Below are 18,934 nucleotides of genomic sequence, written 5' to 3' on the forward strand. Positions count from 1 at the left end.
TTTTTTCAATTTCGTTGTTCCGTATGGGACAATGACAATAAAGATTATCATACTGCATTGAAAATAACTTAGTGAAATTGACTTGCGAGGTGGCGTGTTGTTTGATAAGAGATTGAGTGTTTGGGAGGGGCTCATTTAATTTCATTGTACAAGGTTGTACAATTACAATAAAGGATTATTATTATTATTATTATTATTATTATTATTATTATCAGGAGCCCTCTGAAACAGCAGGGCAACATGCGCTCAGCTGAGCAGGACTCCATTCCTGCAACAATCCCTCCCAGACATAAATACGCATTTATAAAGCTCGTGGGAAGGAGATTGATGGATGATTGGTCCTTTTTTCAAGAAATCCTTGCCTCGGGTTTCTCTTTTAAAAATTATTATTACCAACCCCTGTTTCCAACAGAGACGGAATCACTGCAAAGGACTTTCCCTGCACCTGGGAGTTCCACTTGGAAGAGAGGAGCAAAAAAGGGGGGGAGTCCAGGGTGTGTGTGTGTGTGTGTGTCCATCGTTGAGTCACATCAAGAGCAGATTTTTGTCTTGCTAGTTTTTGTTTGGAGTTGACTCAGTGCAAGCCTTCTTCGAGGAAAGAGACTTGCCGGTTCCCGCAGTCTTCTCCTCCGTGTAGAAGCCTCGCCGCATGGTGGCCGCCAAATATTTGAAGAGGCTCTGGGGGGGGGGGAAGGGGGAAGAGAGAGGCAAACGTTTACTGGGTGAACCCTGCCCCCCAAAAGGGGGAGGAATGGGGGGGCATGGAGGGCTATGGCAGAACCAGGGGGTGAAACGGTAGGACACAGACGCAACACCCGACCGACCCTTGCCATTTTTACATCAATCTGAAATTTGCTATGGCCTAAATCAGATTAGGGGGACACGGGTGGCGCTGTGGGTTAAACCACAGAGCCTAGGGCTTGCCGATCAGAGTCAGCCCAGAGTCAGCCACAACTAGACCTAATGGTCAGGGGTCCCTTTACCTTTACGTCAGATAAACACCAGGTGCTAGATTCAGAAAGAAAACCCGCATGGAATGATTTAAAAAAGACACACCACATTCTTGTTTTAAGAGAAAAGAAGAATAGGATATTTCTATGGAGCGGAAATCTAATTAAGGGCCCATGAAATCAAACTTGATCATGCTTGTCCAACGGTTTGTCGGAAGGTACCCAAAAGAGGTGCCTCCTCATTGCTTTGGAAATAGCACATTGGACAGGCAAGCTCAGTCGCACACAGGTTTAATTGGGGAAAACGGCTTAATCGGGGATAAGAGGACCGGGGGGGGGGGGATAACATAGTTCTGTCCCATGCTGCTTTCATGCATTAAGAAAATAAATGCCCAAAACTGTTTCGTCTCATGCTGCTTGTGTGTGGGGTGTTTATTTATTTATTTCAGAAATACCCCCCCCCCAAAAAATGGTTTGTCAATTTGTACCAAAAAAAGAAAACACTGTTGCTGTAGGTAGGTTTTATTTTATTTGTTTTTTATATTTTGGAAATGTATATCCAGGTTTTTTCCCCTTTACATTTTTTGCCCCCCCCCCCCAAGAGAGTGGGGCCCTAAGCTAGAGCTTGTTTAGCTTTTACGTAAATCCAGCACTGGGCGTGACGGACTTAGCTCTGCTCATTTCGCTGGGTCTGCTCCGAGTGGAACTTAACTGGAGTCAACCCTGCAAGTTTCTCTTACCTGCCAAGCCTTCTCGACCTCTGGAGTCCAGTGTTCTTTTAGAATGGGCTGGACAGCTTGGATGAACTGAGCGCCTACGTACTGGGGGAGAAGTCCAGAGAAGGGAGGGTTATTTGGGGAGGTGAAAAGAGAGAGGAAGAAGAGAAGGCAGGTTGTGTTCCCTATCCAGCCCCATCTTTTGATTCTGGAAACGAGGAGCAGGCAAGAACCACCCAGCTCTGGCAAAATCTGGGGGTCTTTAATTCTCTTTTTCTTGGATGGTTTGGAAGCACAGCGCATAGAAATGGGTGAATCTGTCGTTTACCTTCCCGCCAGAGTGGTACCTATTTATCTACTTGCACTGGTGTGCTTTTGAACTGCTAGGTTGGCAGGAGCAGGGACCGAGCAATGGGAGCTCACCCCGTCATTGCGGGGATTCGACCCGCCGACCTTCTGATCGGCAAGCCCTAGGCTCTGCGGTTTAACCCACAGCGCCACCCGCGTCCCAGTAGCTGGATAGGCGTGTCTAAATGAAAATGTTTTTAGCAGCCACGGGAAAGCGTACAGGGAAGGCACCTGCCTGATATCAATGTGCAGGGAGTTCCACAGATGCCATCACACTGAAAGAACGATTTCTTCCAAATGTGGACCAGGTATTACCTGGCACCTGTAGCAATCCCAGTTCTGACTGAGGTGAAGTATCAATCAAGGATTTCCTGGCTGCTGCTTCCGGATCTAACAAATTCCTCTCCCGTTTTCCCCACGAACTATGTTGATCTGTGGAGCCGCAAAGGGGGCTGCCTGCCCCTGCCTTCCTCACCTCATAGTACTTGGGGGGTGCCTTGTACCGGAAGTGATTCCTGCCCAGCTCAAAGGCCAACTGCTCCAGTTTGTCCTCCTGGTCGAGCCGCGCCACGCTCTTCTCGATGAACGACATCACTCTGGCGACGGAAAGAGGACATGGAAGAGACAGAGAAGGAAGCTTGGCGTCAGAACAGCCACAGGTGGGAGCCCACAACGCGCATTCAGATACATGCTGTCTCTATGGGATGTAACAGAAACAATCTAGTACATTTCCTGTTTGCCCAGAGTGGACATGCAGGGGGGATGTTGGTCCAGCCAGGAGGACTTCCTGTCACACCTGGTCTGGAGCATCCTCAGGTAGAATGAAGCAATGATTCTTCAACATCATGGGTAGGCAAACTAAGGCCTGGGGGCTGGATCCGGCCAAATCGCCTTCTAAATCTGGCCAGCGGACGGTCCAGGAATCAGTATGTTTTTACATGAGTAGAATGTGTGCTTTTATTTATAATGCATCTCTGGGTTATTTGTGGGGCATAGGAATTCATTAATTCTCCCCCCAAAAAAATATAGTCCAGCCCCCCACAAGTTCTGAGGGACAGTAGACTGAAAAAAGTTTGCTGACTCCTGTTCAACATCAACTTCGTTGGACTGGTCATGTTGTGCGGATGCCTGATGATCGTCTTCCAAAGCAGCTACTCTATTCCAAACTTAAAAATGGAAAGCGTAATGATGGTGGTCAACAAAAGAGGTTCAAAGACTGTCTCAAAGCAAATCTAAAAAATGTAGTATAAACACTGACAATGGGGAAACACTGGCCTGCGAGCGCTCCAGTTGGAGGACAGCCTTTACCAAAGGTGTCTTGGGTTTTGAAGGCACTTAAACTCAGGACGCAAGGGAGAAACGTGCTAAGAGGAAGTGGAAGGATGTGTGGAAGGATGTGTGGATCCAGAATTGGCCTCCACAGTCACTTACGGACTCATTGTTAAAACTGTGTTTATGGAAGACAATCTTAGTTGGCTACGAGGGATCGCCAAGAAGAAGAAGAAGAAGAAGAAGAAGAAGAAGAAGAAGAAGAAGAAGAAGAGGAGGAGGAGGAAGAAGAAGAAGAGATGGGTGTGACCCTGTAAGACCCCATAAAAGGGCTGGTCACGCAGCCATCTTCCCTTCTGCTTCTTCGCTTTATTCCATCCTGATGCCTTTTGCTGTCTGCTGGTACTCAGCCAGCAACACATGGGCTCAATCATCAATAGGATGAACCCACACTCTCTTCTGTAACTACAAGCTTAAGCCTGCCTTCAGGATCACACTGTGGACTGAATGTGAGCAAACCTCTTATTACTTTTAAGAGAAGACTGGTGTGTCTTTATTCTTTTGAAGGGGGAACAAAGGGGATTTACTAGGAACTAATCAAATCTGGACAAGCCAGACTGGATTGCTTAAGTCAAGAGATTGTAATGAATTTACCAACTAGTCCATGGGGTCACGAAGAGTCGGACACGACTAAACAACTAAACAACAACAACAAAGTTTATTGTGCAACAGGTTCAAAGAGGAATTTTGAAACCTGAGGATGGGGTGACAAAGACATTTAAAACTTCCCCACCATATCCCAGAATACAGTTCGTACAGCATCATTGCTACATCTCTGATATGTCACAAACGGGGAGGGGTAGACAGGGGTTACACTAGTTTCACCTTGGCAAACATGTCCAGACAAGTCCTTGGTACAAGATTAGCATAAGGGCAAGATCCAGGTATAAGATTAGCATAGGCAAACACCTCTGAAGTCCCACCGCCCAAAGTACAAGAGAACTTCCTTTGTCTGCCCCCTTGGCAAGTGAAATATACTCGGAGTCGAGAGCGGATTTCATGCTCTTTATTCAGCTCATGGTGGTGAGGAGGAATGGAAGTTCCCCCAGAATGTCTGCTTTATACACATTATTTACACAATGGGCCCCACGTGATTGGCTAATTCCGGGATTCTCCTGTAGGCCAATCAGGTTGCAGATTCACTTCCACCTGGAGCTGGATTGGGTGGCTCCTGCGGACCAATCATACTGCTGCATTGTTCTAGGACCAATCAGACTGCTGCATTCTGGGTCCTATTGTTCTAGGGCCAATCAGACTGCTGCATTCTGGATCCTATTCAACTCAGTACTTAACAGCAAGTCTGGTGATGGGATCAGGCTTTCCTTGGCCAACAATCAGCTCAGCAATTGTCACCTCTGGCAACTTCCTGCAGTCCTTTTTCAAGGGGAAAATAGCTTTGGAATGGAGGAAACTGGCAAAGGAGTTGATTTTATATGATTTTTAAAGCTAGGTAACTTCCCTGAGCTGTCAAGTTGAAAGGAAACATTCAGGCATAATATTTGTAACATTTAACAACTTTAAAGATGTGCCCCCCCCTCGTAATTCCCATAACACCTACAAGGTGCTACATGAAGTTCTTCTATTATTATTATTATTATTATTATTATTATTATTATTATTATCATCATCATCATCTGTCCTGAATCTTCCGATTTTCAGCTTCAGACCCAGAGAAGAGGGGCTGTTTTTGGCGCTACCCACCTGAGGCCGTGGGCTTGCAGTTCCTTGCTCATCTTCAGCTGCTGCAGGTCATCGATGTCCCGGAAGAGGAAGAAAACGTCTTTGCACTCGGGGTGGGTCTCAAACAGTCTGCAGAAGGAATAAGAGGAGAAGCTTTAGTTCTCTGGGTTATCCAGAGGGAAGGCTTTCCTCACCGTAAGGCTCGCCCACCGATGCCACACTCCGACCACCAGGGCCGGATTTGGATGGACTAGAAAAAAATGGAAGAGGGTTATAAACAAAACCGAGTGAAGCCAAGGATGATGACGGAGATTTAAAATCCTGCAATTCACAATTTCTCCTCTAAAGGACCAGTTACAGATAGGTAGCCGTGTTGGTCTGCCATAGTCAAAATAAAAAATATTCCTTCTAGTAGCACCTTAAAGACCAACTAATTTAGTTCTTGGTATGAGCTTTCGTGTGCATGCACACTTCTTCAGATACACTGAAACAGAAGTTGCCAGATCCTTCTATATAGTGAGAAGGTGGGGAGGGGTATTACTCAGAAGGGTGGTGGGAATGGGTGATTGGCAGATAGCTGGGATGAGCCTGTTGACGACTCTTAACGACTGCAATAGGTCTTACAGGAAAAGGCAAGGGGTGAGAAGGTGAGAAATGGCTTAGTCATGTATAATGAGATAAGAATCCAATGTCTTTGTTCAAACCAGGTCTCTCCATGGTTTTAAGTTTGGTAATGAGTTGCAATTCAGCAGCTTCTCTTTCCAGTCTATTTCTGAAATTCCTTTGTAGCAAAACAGCTACTTTGAGATCTTGTATAGAATGTCCTGGGAGATTGAAGTGTTCTCCTACTGGTTTCTCTGTTTTGTGATTCTTGATGTCTGATTTATGTCCGTTTATTCTTTGGCGTAAGGTTTGGCCTGTTTGTCCAATATAGAGAGCTGAAGGACACTGTTGGCATTTGATGGCATACACAATGTTAGACGATGAGCAATTAAATAGTCCCGAGATGGTATGTGTGATGTTGTTGGGGCCAGTAATGGTGTTGTCCGGGTGTATGTGGCAGCAAAGTTGGCATCTGGGTTTATTACAGGCTCTGGTGCCAGTGTCGGTGTTAAGTCTGGTTGTAGTATTATTGTGGGTTAGGAGTTGTTTAAGATTGGGTGGCTGTCTGTAGGCAATGAAAGGTCTTCCTCCCAGAGCTTGAGAAAGAGAACTGTCATTGTCCAGGAGAGGTTGTAGATCTCTGATGATGCGTTGTACTGTTTTAACTTGGGAGCTGTATGTGATGACTAGAGGTGTTCTGTTATTTTCTTTTTTGGGTCTGTCTTGCAGCAAGTTCTCTCTGGGTATCAGTCTGGCTCTGTTGATCTGTTGTCTAACTTCATCTGCTGGGTATTTTAGTTCTAAAAAGGTTTGCTGTAGATCGTGTGCATGCAAACGAAAGCTCATACCAAGAACTAACTTAGTTGGTCTTTAAGGTGCTACTAGAAGGAATATTTTTTATTTTCCTCTAAAGGACGTAAGATGTTATGGTTGTAATACCGTGGTGGTTTTTAAAATTGCATAAAAATTAAAATTAACACTGAAAAACTTTTGCAATAACCGAACTTTTTTTAAAAAAATTTAAGAATAGCGCTGCAACTTCATTTTCCTAAAAAGTAATGCTTATTCCACGAAAGGTTTACAAAGTTTGGTTATTGCAAAAGTTTTTCAGTGTTAAAAAATGCACAAAAGTTAAGATTAACACTGAAAAACTTTTGCAATAACCAAACTTTGTAAACCTTTCGTGGAATAAGCATTACTTATCCCATTCTTTGGCGATCAGCCTTCTTTGTGGTCCAGCTCTCACTTCCATACATCAGTACTGGGAAAACCAGAGCTTGAACTATACGGACCTTTGTTGGCAAGGTGATGTCTCTGCTTTTTAAGATGCTGTCTACCTTTAAATACGGCCAACTCCAATCCACACAGAAATACGTGCTCCCAGGAGAGGGTGGTGTTGGATAGCTGATTCCGAGTTCTTTGCAGCTGATCTTTGTTCCTGCCACAAAGTCCTGCTTTGGGGAAATTAACAGGAAATGTCTAATGCGTTGCAGCTGGAATCGGTTCTGGGGAAATATGCAAATAATCCATTTGTTTTAAGAAGCCAAGAAGAGTTAAGTGGGATCGCCACAGTTCTTTTTTTTAAACTCAGCATCCTGACAGGAGCCACCCAGATGTATACTTGGGAAACCTACAGGCAGGAGATGATGTTCTGATGTGTGGAGGCTGCTAGCCATAGTTTCCCAGTGTGGATGTAACAGGAGAGAGAGGGATGGAGCTCCCCCAATGGTGTTCAGTGTGGGATGTGATCCATGAGAAGCAGTCAAGTATAACATTCCTTGTTTTCCTAGAGTGGACATGCAAAGGGATGTTTGGTCCAGCCAGTCAAAACTTCCTGTTCCTCCTGGCTGGAGCATCCTTCCTTTTGCATGTGATAGAAGGTGGGCGTGACCTAACCTGTCCAGGTAACAAAAGAACGAGTCACACAGCACACCTCTCTTTTTCACCTCCTTCATCATTTGATCAGCTTCTAGCTAGGACTGGATTATTCCCCCGATGGGGTAGATCCACATGTACATACAGTAGTACCTCTACTTACGTTCACCTCCGGTTACGTATCCTTTGGGATATGTACACGACAAACCTGGAACTATTTTTCCAGATTTCGTCGTACATGCATGCACAGAAGTGCTCTACGCATCTCACACATGCGCAGAAGCAGCACCTCTGGTTGTGAATTCCTCGGGATCCGACCGGAGCTCCAGAACGGATCCCGTTCGCAACTGGAGGTACCACTGTATTTGTAACTAAGTCTGCCTTCAGGGATCCAACTGTGAACTGATGTGAGTAAATTTATTTTATGACTTTGAATAAGATGGTGGCGTCTTTATTCTTTTAAGAGGGATTAAAGGGAACTTACCAGGAACGTACAATTCAATCTGAGACAGACTGAATTGTATAATACAGTGGTACCTCGGGTTAAGAACTTAATTCGTTCTGGAGGTCCGTTCTTAACCTGAAACTGTTCTTAACCTGAAGCACCACTTTAGCTAATGGGGCCTCCTGCTGCCGCGCCGCTGCTGCGTGCTTTCTGTTCTCATCCTGAAGCAAAGTTCTTAACCTGAGGTACTATTTCTGGGTTAGCGGAGTCTGTAACCTGAAGTGTCTGTAACCCAAGGTAGCACTGTAGTGAGAGGCTCACATGAGCCTGCAACCAGCTATCTGCTGTGCTTGTAAAAAGGGGAATGTAAACTCTGCTAATGAATAAGACTGTGGTGTCTTTATTTTTTTAAGAGGGATTCGAGGGAACTTGCCAGGAATGTACAATTCAATCTGAGACAGAATGAACTGTATAATAGTGAGAGGCTCACACGAGCCTGCAACCAGCTATCTGCTGTGCTTGTAAAAAGGGGAATGTAAACTCTGCTAAGAAACTTGCTAGTGCAAGTTAGGAAGGATATTAATAAACAATATATCCCCTCCTGCCACCCTCAACATTCCCACACTCAGTTCCTCCCTTCCAACTGTACCTTTTCCTGCCCACAACTGCTGAGATTGGGGCAGTATGCTTCTTTCTACCGGCCATCCCAGAGACATTAGACCTTTACTTTCCACGCTTGTCTGCAAATGCCAGGTGAGATTTGGGGACGCATCCTGGGCAAGGGTCACAGTCTGTCTACCGCAGCGCCTGGCCTGCAATTCTACATTCTGACTGACAATGGGGTGGTGCCATCGAGCCAGCAACCAAACAAGGCCAAGCACTGCAAGCAGCCAGAAACACCGCTTCCCTGCAGGCAGGCAGCAATGGCACTGGTGCAGACAACACTCAGGCCGAGGTAGGCAGGCTGGGAGAGAAGAGCAGGCAGGGGCCAAGGTGGTGCAAATGAGTCCCTCCCTGCTTACTCCTCTGCAGGTCCGCTTCCCAGGCAAACACAAATTGTATGGGATGGGGAGGTTTTGCTATGTTGTTGTTGTTTAGTTGTTTAGTCGTGTCCGACTCTTTGTGACCCCCTGGACCAGAGCACGCCAGGCTCTCCTGTCTTCCACTGCCTCCCGCAGTTTGGTCAAACTCATGCTGGTCGCTTCGAGAACACTGTCCCACCTTCTCGTCCTCCATCGTCCCCTTCTCCTTGTGCCCTCCATCTTTCCCAACATCAGGGTCTTTTCCAGGGAGTCTTCTCTTCTCATGAGGTGGCCAAAGTCTTAGAGCCTCAGCTTCAGGATCTGTCCTTCCAGTGAGCACTCAGGGCTGATTTCCTTCTGAATGGAGAGGTTGGATCTTCTTGCAGTCCATGGGACTCTCAAGAGTCTCCTCCAGCACCAGAATTCAAAAGCATCCATTCTTCGGCGATCAGCCTTCTTTATGGTCCAGCTCTCACTTCCATACATCACTACTGGGAAAACCAGAGCTTTTACTATACCTTTGTTGGCAAGGTGATGTCTCTACTTTTTAAGATGCTGTCTAGGTTTTGCTATCGGGTTGCCATATTTCAGAAAGTAAAACTGTTGAGCTTTTTTTAAAAGGGGAAACCACCGAAATTGTTTCGCTTTCTTAAGGAAACCCCCCCAAAAGCCAAAAAGCCATGATTTTCCGGTTGACTTGCCTAAGATCCAGGACAACCAGGTTGCCGGACGTATAGCAACCCTATTTTATAATAATTTTAGCATGAGAATTAGTACTTTTTATGACTTTGGTGGTCAACAGAATGGTCTGTCCTCCAGCTTGAAAGAAAGTGCTCTTATATTTTTGTTTTTGGTATTTCTTGAAGGATAGTTACACATTCTTACATATCAGAGATTTACAGCGCAGCTCCATACATGCCTCCTCAGAAGTATGTCCCCTTGATTTCAAAACATCTCTTCAGCCCTATGAGGAAGATTATTTCTGGTTTCATGGTACTTCATAAACAAGTTCTCACCCAGTATGGTAAATAGCAAAAATATCTCCCTGAGGGATGTATCTGCCTTCCATAATAACGACCAACACAAAGGTTAGGTGGAAACACATTTAGAACCTAAAGCAAAACAAGTAGGACCGGGAGGAAAATCTTCTCTTAATGTATTTTGCTGTCTGCTGGCCCTCAGCCAGCAGCACATGGGCTCAGTCCCCATACGTATAAGTTAAACAAGCTATAGCTTACCTTCAGTAGCTTAGGGCCTCATCAAACCTCAATCCGGCCCTGCCCATAAGGGATGAACTCACACTATGTTCTGTAAGGTAAAGGTAAAGGGACCCCTGACCATTAGGTCCAGTCGTGGCCGACTCTGGGGTTGCGGCGCTCATCTCGCTTTACTGGCCGAGGGAGCCGGCGTACAGCTTCTGGGTCATGTGGCCAGCAGGACTAAGCTGCTTCTGGCGAACCACAGCAGTGCACGGAAACGCTGTTTACCTTCCCGCCAGAGCGGTACCTATTTATCTACTTGCACTTTGTTGTGCTTTCGAACTGCTAGGTTGGTAGGAGCAGGGACCGAGCAACGGGAGCTCACCCCATCACGGGGATTCGAACCGCCGACCTTCTGATCGGCAAGTCCTAGGCTCTGTGGTTTAACACACAGAGCCACCCGCGTCCCTTACTATGTTCTGTGACTACTAGCTAAAGCCTGCCTTCAGGGATCATACTGTGAACTGAATGTGAGTAAACTTCTTGTTGCTTTTAAGGAGAGACTCTTGTGTCTTTATTCTTTTAAGGGGGATAAAAGGGGACACCAGGAATAATCCAATCTGCTTAAATAAAGAGATTCAAAGAAATGGAGGCAGTGAGAGATTTTACTTTCTTGGGCTCCATGATCACTGCAGATGGTAACAGCAGCCACGAAATTAAAAGACGCCTGCTTCTTGGGAGAAAAGCATTGACAAACCTAGACAGCATCTTTTTTTAAAAAAATATTTTATTAAGGGCTTTCTTGTTTTACCTAGACAGCATCTTAAAAAGCAGAGACATCACCTTGCCGACCAAGGTCCGTATAGTTCAAGCTGATCGCCGAAGAATGGATGCTTTTGAATTCTGGTGCTGGAGGAGACTCTGGAGAGTCCCATGGACTGCAAGAAGATCAAACCTCTCCATTCTGAAGGAAATCAGCCCTGAGTGCTCACTGGAAGGCCAGATCCTGAAGCTGAGGCTCCAAGACTTGAGGCCACCTCATGAAAAGAGAAGACTCCCTGGAGAAGACCCTGATGTTGGGAAAGATGGAGGGCACAAGGAGAAGGGGACGGCAGAGGATGAGATGGTTGGACAGTGTTCTCGAAGCTATGAACATGAGTTTGACCAAACTGCAGGAGGCAGTGGAAGACAGGAGTGCCTGGCGTGCTCTGGTCCAGGGGGTCACGAAGAGGCGGACACGACTAAACGACTAAACAACAACAACAACAAAGAGATTCAGACAAATCTGAAAACCAGCTTCCTGCCGTATCGGGGGGGAACTGGTTTGCTACATGGCTCACTAGCGTGAGTGAAGGAAGGGTAACATTTAATCAATATATCCTCTCCTACTATCCTTAACGTTCCCACAAGGACAGATGTAGATTCACTCCCCTTCAAGGGCTGGACTGGATTAAGGCAGAGGCAACTGTTGATTTGGCCTCTTGGCTTTCACTGACAGGGCAGCGTTTAATATCAAAGGCTGGGGAGGAGGCGATAAAACTCTTGCGAATGGCAGGCGGTGTTTGATTCTTGCAAAATCCCCCAAAGATTTGCCGTGGCTTTATTAGCCGTTATCTGTGATTTTTCCAACATGCTCAGGTATAAGTTAAATATGGATAAGGGGTTTACAGCAGAGAAGGCTCAGCAAGCAGGATATAAGCTTTGAAAATTGGATTGGAATTTAATAACGCGTCCTAATTAACTGAGGAGAAGGATTAGCTCAGACCTGAGCGAACGGATTAGATTGAATCAGGAGACAATGTTTGCACCAACCCAGGAGGATTTTGATCAGTGGGGGAAATTCAATCAGTCACGACCGCCTATTAAAATATCAGTTGTATGCCTAAATTCGTGTTATTTTTGCAGGGTCCCCATACGGCGGTAAAATGCGTCTCTGTGGCTGTGTACACCTCATAACTTTAAGGCGCATGATTCCGCCCCCTCCCCCCCCCCAAAAAAAAGAATCAAGAGAAGTGAAGTTTGTTAAGGGTGCTGGGAATTATAGCTCAGCGGGGTTGGTGCAAGCAACAGTTCCCAGCAACACGAGGTACTTGCAGACTGTCAGTTTTTGCAGGGGTGGTGTCAGGGACCGTGCTGAGGAGGGCTGCACTGAGGACAACAGTATAGATTTGGAACAGCGGTTTGCAGAGGGACATAGTTCAGAGGACAGAAGCTGGGAAATACTGGATGGGGAACAGCTGGGAGAAGAAACACTGGAAGATTCACAGTCTCTGGACAGCATTCCTCCGCTCTCGCAAAGGTCAAGAAGTGCTCGGAAAGTGGCAGAACAGAAAGCACACACAGCACAGAGGGAACAAGATCAGATTACAAGATGTAGACGTGACGTAGATTAATAGGGACGTAAGGCGGTGAAATCCTTAATTGGGAGCACCGCCATTCCAAGGAGATTAATAATAATAATAATAATAATAATAATAATAATAATAATTTATGTATACCCCACCTATCTGGCAGGGTTTCCCCAGCCACTCTGGGCGGCTTCCAACTGAATTTTAAAAATAATACAGCATCAAACATTAAAAACTTCCGCCTTCAGTTGTCTTTTAAAAGTAAAATAGTTGTTTATTGCCTTGACATCTGCTGGGAGGGCGTTCCACAGGGCGGGTGCCACCACCGAGAAGGCCCTCTGCCTGGTTCCCTGTAACCTTACTTCTCGCAGGGAGGGAACCACCAGAAGTCCCTCAGAGCTGGACCTCAGTGTCTGGGCTGAACGATGGGGGTGGAGATGCTCCTTCAGCTATACTGGGCTTTTGAGGCCGTTTAGGGCTTTAAAGGTCAGCACCAACACTTTGAATTGTGCTCGCAAACGTACTGGGAGCCAATGTAGGTCTTTCAAGACCGGTGTTATGTGGTCTCGGTGGCCGCTCCCAGTCTAGCTGCCGCATTCTGGATTAGTTGTAGTTTCCAGGTCACCTTCAAAGGTTGCCCCACGTAGAGCGCATTGCAGGAGTCCAAGCGAGAGTTAACCAGAGCATGCACCACTCTGGCGAGACAGTCTGTGGGCAGGGAGGGTCTCATCCTGCGTACCAGATGGAGCTGATAAACAGCTGCCCTGGACACAGAATTAACTTGCGCCTCCATGGACAGCCTTGAGTCCAAAATGACTCCCAGGCTGCGCACCTGGCCCTTCAGGGGCACAGTTGCCCCATTCAGGACCAGGGAGTCCTCCACACCCGCCCACCTCCTGCCCCCCAAAAACAGTACTTCTGTCTTGTCAGGATTCAACCTCAATCCTGAGATTTGCTCTTTGTTCTCTTGCTGCAATTCTTAGAGCTTCTAACTGGTAAGAAGACTCCTTTTCCTTTGTTCTGCTTGTCTGCTGACATGGGGGGGAGAAAGCCAATTCGCTGACACAGCCACATTTTGGGAATACTTTCCCCAAAGGTCAAACTTTTTGCAAGAAGGAATGCGACAGGGGAATCGCACCGGGAAATGAGAATGTAAGAACATAAAGACAAGCCTGCTGCGTCAGGCCAATGGCCCGTCCAGCCCAGCAGCCAACCAGATACCCAAATGGGAAACCAGGAAGCAGGATTCGAACACAAGACCCGCTCTCCCCTCCTGTAGTTTCCAGCAGCTAAGATTCAGAAGCAGTGCTTCCTCCGACTGTGGAGTCAAGATCATAGTTTGGGCGCTGAAATCTCAGGGTCTGGGGTACACCTAACCTGTTCCCCTCACATTTATTCGAGTCTTTGTTTTTATTGTGCCAGTTAATTTTCACTTGCCATTCGAATTCATCATTTTCAGTTTTTGGAAGCCAGCTTGGAGCTTTGTGGTTTAGAAGAAGGAAGGCTAAGGCTAATCTGACGAATCAATCAATAAATCAGCTGAAATATTATAAATGCCAGGCAGACAAATGACAACCACACACACATGTCCAGGTTTGTGAAATTGTTATGTACTGAAGTTCTCACCCTGGGCCAGCAGGGGGATACTGTAGATAGTTTCACTCAGGTCCACATATGCAAATAAGGGATCGAAAGTGACGTTCAGTGATTGGATAGTTACAGAAAGTGGTTACTATTGCGCTGTAGTGGAGCTCTATATAAGCAGGCTGGCTGAACCCTTCAGTTCAGTTCAGTTCTGTCCTGGCCTGTGAATAAACAAGAGCTGTTTGAAGAATCGCTATGTCGTCTGATATGTTCACCCACAACTTAACAGAAATAATAATGTTGGTGGAGAAGCATTGAACTGGGAGGGGTGGCTAACACCCCAGAGGACAGGATCACACTTCAAAACGACCTTGACAGATTAGAAAACTGGGCCAAAACAAACAAGATGAACTTTAACAGGGAGAAATGTAAAGTATTGCACTTGGGCAAAAAAAATGAGAGGCACAAATACAAGATGGGTGACACCTGGCTTGAGAGCAGTACATGGGGAAAGGATCTAGGAGTCTTGGTTGACCACAAACTTGACATGAGCCAACAGTGTGACGCGGCAGCTAAAAAAGCCAATGCAATTCTGGGCTGCATCAATAGGAGTATAGCATCTAGATCAAGGGAAGTAATAGTGCCACTGTATTCTGCTCTGGTCAGACCTCACCTGGAGTACTGTGTCCAGTTCTGGGCACCACAGTTCAAGAAGGACACTGACAAACTGGAACGTGTCCAGAGGAGGGCAACCAAAATGGTCAAAGGCCTGGAAACGATGCCTTATGAGGAACGGCTAAGGGAGCTGGGCATGTTTAGCCTGGAGAAGAGGAGGTTAAGGGGTGATATGATAGCCATGTTCAAATATATAAAAGGATGTCACATAGAGGAAGGAGAAAGGTTGTTTTCTGCTGCTCCAGAGAAGCGGACACGGAGCAATGGATCCAAACTACAAGAAAGAAGATTCCACCTAAACATTAGGAAGAACTTCCTGACAGTAAGAGCTGTTTGACAGTGGAATTTGCTGCCAAGGAGTGTGGTGGAGTCTCCTTCTTTGGAGGTCTTTAAGCAGAGGCTTGACAACCATATGTCAGGAGTGCTCTGATGGTGTTTCCTGCTTGGCAGGGGGTTGGACTCGATGGCCCTTGTGGTCTCTTCCAACTCTAGGATTCTATGATTCTATGAATTGTCTTTTGTAATGACCAGCCTTTATACTGTTGTTAAAATTGCCAGTTTAATCGGGTTCAATTTGAGCACGAAAGATGTTAAATTGTTTTTTTATACGCAACAACAGCGGCAAGAGTATTGTTAGTCCAGAAATGGAAACAAGAAGAGATTCCGACGAAAGAAGAATGGCAAATACAGTGGTGCCCCGCAAGACGAATGCCTCGCAAGACGAAAAACTCGCTAGACGAAAGGGTTTTGCGGTTTTTGAGCTGCTTCGCAAGACGAATTTCCCTATGGGCTTGCTTCGCAAGACGAAAACGTCTTGCGTTTTTTGCAAGTTTGTTTCCTTTTTCTTAACACCGTTAATACAGTTGCGACTTGACTTTGAGGAGCAACTCATAGAACGCGGTGTGGTAGCCTTTTTTGAGGTTTTTGGTGATTTTTGAAGCTTTTCCAAAACTTTTCCGACACTGTGCTTCGCAAGACGAAAAATTCGCTACACGAAAAAACTCGTGGAACGAATTAATTTCGTCTTGCGAGGCACCACTGTAAATTTAATGGACTATGCAGAATTGGACAAAATGACAGGAAGGATTCGAAACCTGCGGGACCAGAGATTTACAGAAGGTTGGAAGAAATATATGAATTATATGAAGATCAACTTTAGCCAACCAATTACGCTAGTAGGACTACAAGAAGTTTTGTAGGGAGAAATGTATGAAGCATTGCAATTAGAGAAATAGTGATATTAGTTATGAGCTAAATGTAATTGAAGAAGTGGGAAATGTGTGATTAGACTGGAAAATTTTCAGATGAGATTGATGGAAGTAAAATAAAATGTATAAGATGTTAAAATATGTTTAATTACTGTTGAAAATGATATGTTGAAAAATTTATGTATATATATAAAAAAAATTTGAGCACAAAATGCGAGTGGGCAGAACCTTTCGCAGAGAAAGAAAGAGGTTCCTTCTGTTCTATTTTGGAATAACCGCTTGCAAAGATCCCCAGCTCAGAAGGACATCTGTTTCCTGTCTAGTAACATGTGTGGTTTTCATCTTCTCTAAAGCAACATTTGAAAAATCACTGGTGAGAACCGGGCAGCTAACAGTGCGGTCCGAGGTGGGTTTAAAGGTAGTAAAGGTAAAGGGACCCCTGAGCATTAGGTCCAGTCATGGCCGACTCTGGGGTTGCAGCGCTTATCTCGCTTTACTGGCTGAGGGAGCAGGCGTACAGCTTCCGGATCATGTGGCCAGCATGACTAAGCCGCTTCTGGCGAACCAGAGCAGTACACGGAAACGCCGTTTACCTTCCCGCTGGAGCGGTACCTACTTATCTACTTGCACTTTGACGTGGTTTCAAACTGCTAGGTTGGCAGGAGCTGGGACTGAGCAACAGGAGCTCACCCCGTCGCGGGGATTCGAACCGCCGACCTTCTGATCGGCAAGCCCTAGGCTTTGTGGTTTAACCCACAGCGCCCCTAACAATAATTGACGACCCTCAAAAAGTGACAATGAACTAAAAACAGATTGAAACTCACATCAACTTTCTAAATAGCTGGGTAAAAGGTAAAGGTAAAAGGTCCCCTGACCGTTAGGTCCAGTTGCAGATGACTCTGGGGTTGCGGCGCTCATCTCGCTTTATTGGCCGACCCCTAGGCTCTGTGGTTTAACCCACAGCACCACCCATGTCCCACCGAGGTGGGTTTACTCAGCGGCAAATCCCACGGTGTTCCGTGGGACGTACTCCTGAGTAAGCGCGTGGGCTCGCCGCTTCAAATGCCTTTGAGGATCCGCCACTTCCAGGCCTGTCAATCATTTGCTGCCACGCAAATCAGGTTAAACGCTGGGGAGGAGGGCAAGGGGATTTAATGAGTGCTCTTGTGGGGAGAGAGAAATAGAAAAAAGAGGTGCTAATTAGGGAAGGGGGGCGGCTCTTGCATGTGGGCTGCCTGGGGTGAAGTCTGAGGGGGTGCTATTTACTTAGCCGCACCTGACCCAGTTGCAGCCTGTTAATTAGGGAGAGAGCGCAAAATATGGTCTGAAGCTCAACATCAAAAAAACAAAGATCGTGGCCACTGGTCCCATCACCTCCTGGCAAATAGAAAGGGAAGAAATGGAGGCAGTCAGAGATTTTACTTTCTTGGGCTCCATGATCACTGCAGATGATGACAGCAGTCACGAAATTAAAAGACGTCTGCTTCTTGGGAGAAAAGCAATGACAAACCTAGAAAGCATCCTAAAAAGCAGAGACATCACCTTGCCGACAAAGGTCCATATAGTTCAAGCTATGGTTTTCCCAGTAGTGATGTATGGAAGTGAGAGCTGGACCATAAAGACGGCTGATCGCCAAAGAATGGATGCTTTTGAATTATGGTGCTGGAGGAGACTCTTGAGAGTCCCATGGACTGCAAGAAGATCAAACCGATCCTTTCTGAAGGAAATCAGCACTGAGTGCTCACTGGAAGGACAGATCCTGAAGCTGAGGCTCCAAGACTTTGGCCCCCTCATGAGAAGAGAAGACTCCCTGGAAAAGACCCTGATGTTGGGAAAGATGGAGGGCACAAGGAGAAGGGGACGACAGAGGACGAGATGGTGGGACAGTGTTCTCAAAGCTACCAGCATGAGTTTGACCAAACTGCGGGAGGCAGTGGAAGACAGGAGTGCCTGGCGTGCTCTGGTCCAGGGGGGTCACAAAGAGGCAGACACAACTAAACGACTAAACAACAACAACAAAATTAGGGAGAGGGTGTAGGCAGCCAAGCAGCCGAAGGATGGAGAGGTGTTGATGGATTTCAAGCAAGCAGCTTGAGCACCCGAGGGAGCCCCAGCAGGGGGCGCACACGAGCCACACTTAAGCCCTTTGCAGCCCAGAGAGTTTTTTTAAAAAAATAAGAAATTAACCCTCCCTCCCACCTTTCCTTTCTGTCTCCTCTTCCCAGGGCCGGATTGAGGTTTGATGAAGCCCTAAGGAGCTCCTGAAGGTAATGGGGCCCTTTATACGTCCAGCTGTCCTTTGTCAGCAACAAATGGCCGCTGTTTTTTGTGTTGAATATATGCTATATGGTCATTTATGAACCTCATAGGTATCTGAAGCCATTTGCACATGTGGCCACACACACATATTTGAGCGGTTTACAACTGTACATAAAACCACAAAATAAAAACCACGGAAAAGTTAAAATCAGAAATCCACTAAGTATTATGGAAAGTTGTAGTCTTCATTGCCTCCATAGGGGTGGCAGAATAGGAAAGTTTCCAGCAGACGTTTAAAAGGCATTTACAGAAGGTGCCTGATTCCAGTGGCGGAGAGTTCCACAGGACTGGGCGGATGACACTAAAGGCTCAGTTCCTTATGGTTGTCAAATGAGCCTCACCAGCTCAGGGAATGGCCAGCGATGCTCCTTCAGATGATCTCGGTGACTGAGCTGGGATAGAAGGAGGTTCCCTGCGATATCCTGGATCCATGTTGTTCAGGGCCTTGTAAATTAATACAAGGACTTTGAACTTGGTTTTGTGGGCAGCCAGTATGGGGCCAGATTGAGGTTTGATGAGGCCCTGAGCTATTGAAGGTAATGAGGCCCTTTTTATGTCCAGCTGTCCTTTGTCAACAACAAATTGTTGCTGTTTTTTTGTGTCAGATATATGCTATATGGTAATTTTTGGACC

At 46.2% G+C, this 18,934-nt stretch overlaps 1 protein-coding gene across 3 annotated transcripts in view; it reads right to left on the bottom strand.

Moving 5' to 3' along the window:
- Nucleotides 1-203: 203 nt before the first annotated feature.
- LOC308484370 (neuroglobin-like) overlaps nucleotides 204-18,934 on the bottom strand; it is a 39,194-nt gene continuing 20,463 nt past the window's right edge. For all 3 annotated transcript variants that reach the window (XM_081019268.1, XM_081019269.1, XM_081019267.1), the window contains exons 3-6: nucleotides 5,045-5,152; nucleotides 2,490-2,610; nucleotides 1,691-1,771; nucleotides 204-678 (exon numbers count right to left, since the gene is read on the bottom strand). In XM_081019268.1, the coding sequence (XP_080875394.1) occupies nucleotides 553-678; nucleotides 1,691-1,771; nucleotides 2,490-2,610; nucleotides 5,045-5,152 (436 nt within the window). In that variant the 3' untranslated portion in view covers nucleotides 204-552. The remainder of the gene's footprint in view (nucleotides 679-1,690; nucleotides 1,772-2,489; nucleotides 2,611-5,044; nucleotides 5,153-18,934) is intronic.

Source organism: Podarcis pityusensis (genome assembly GCF_964106645.2).
Source record: "Podarcis pityusensis genome assembly, chromosome: 8".
Taxonomy (NCBI): domain Eukaryota; kingdom Metazoa; phylum Chordata; class Lepidosauria; order Squamata; family Lacertidae; genus Podarcis; species Podarcis pityusensis.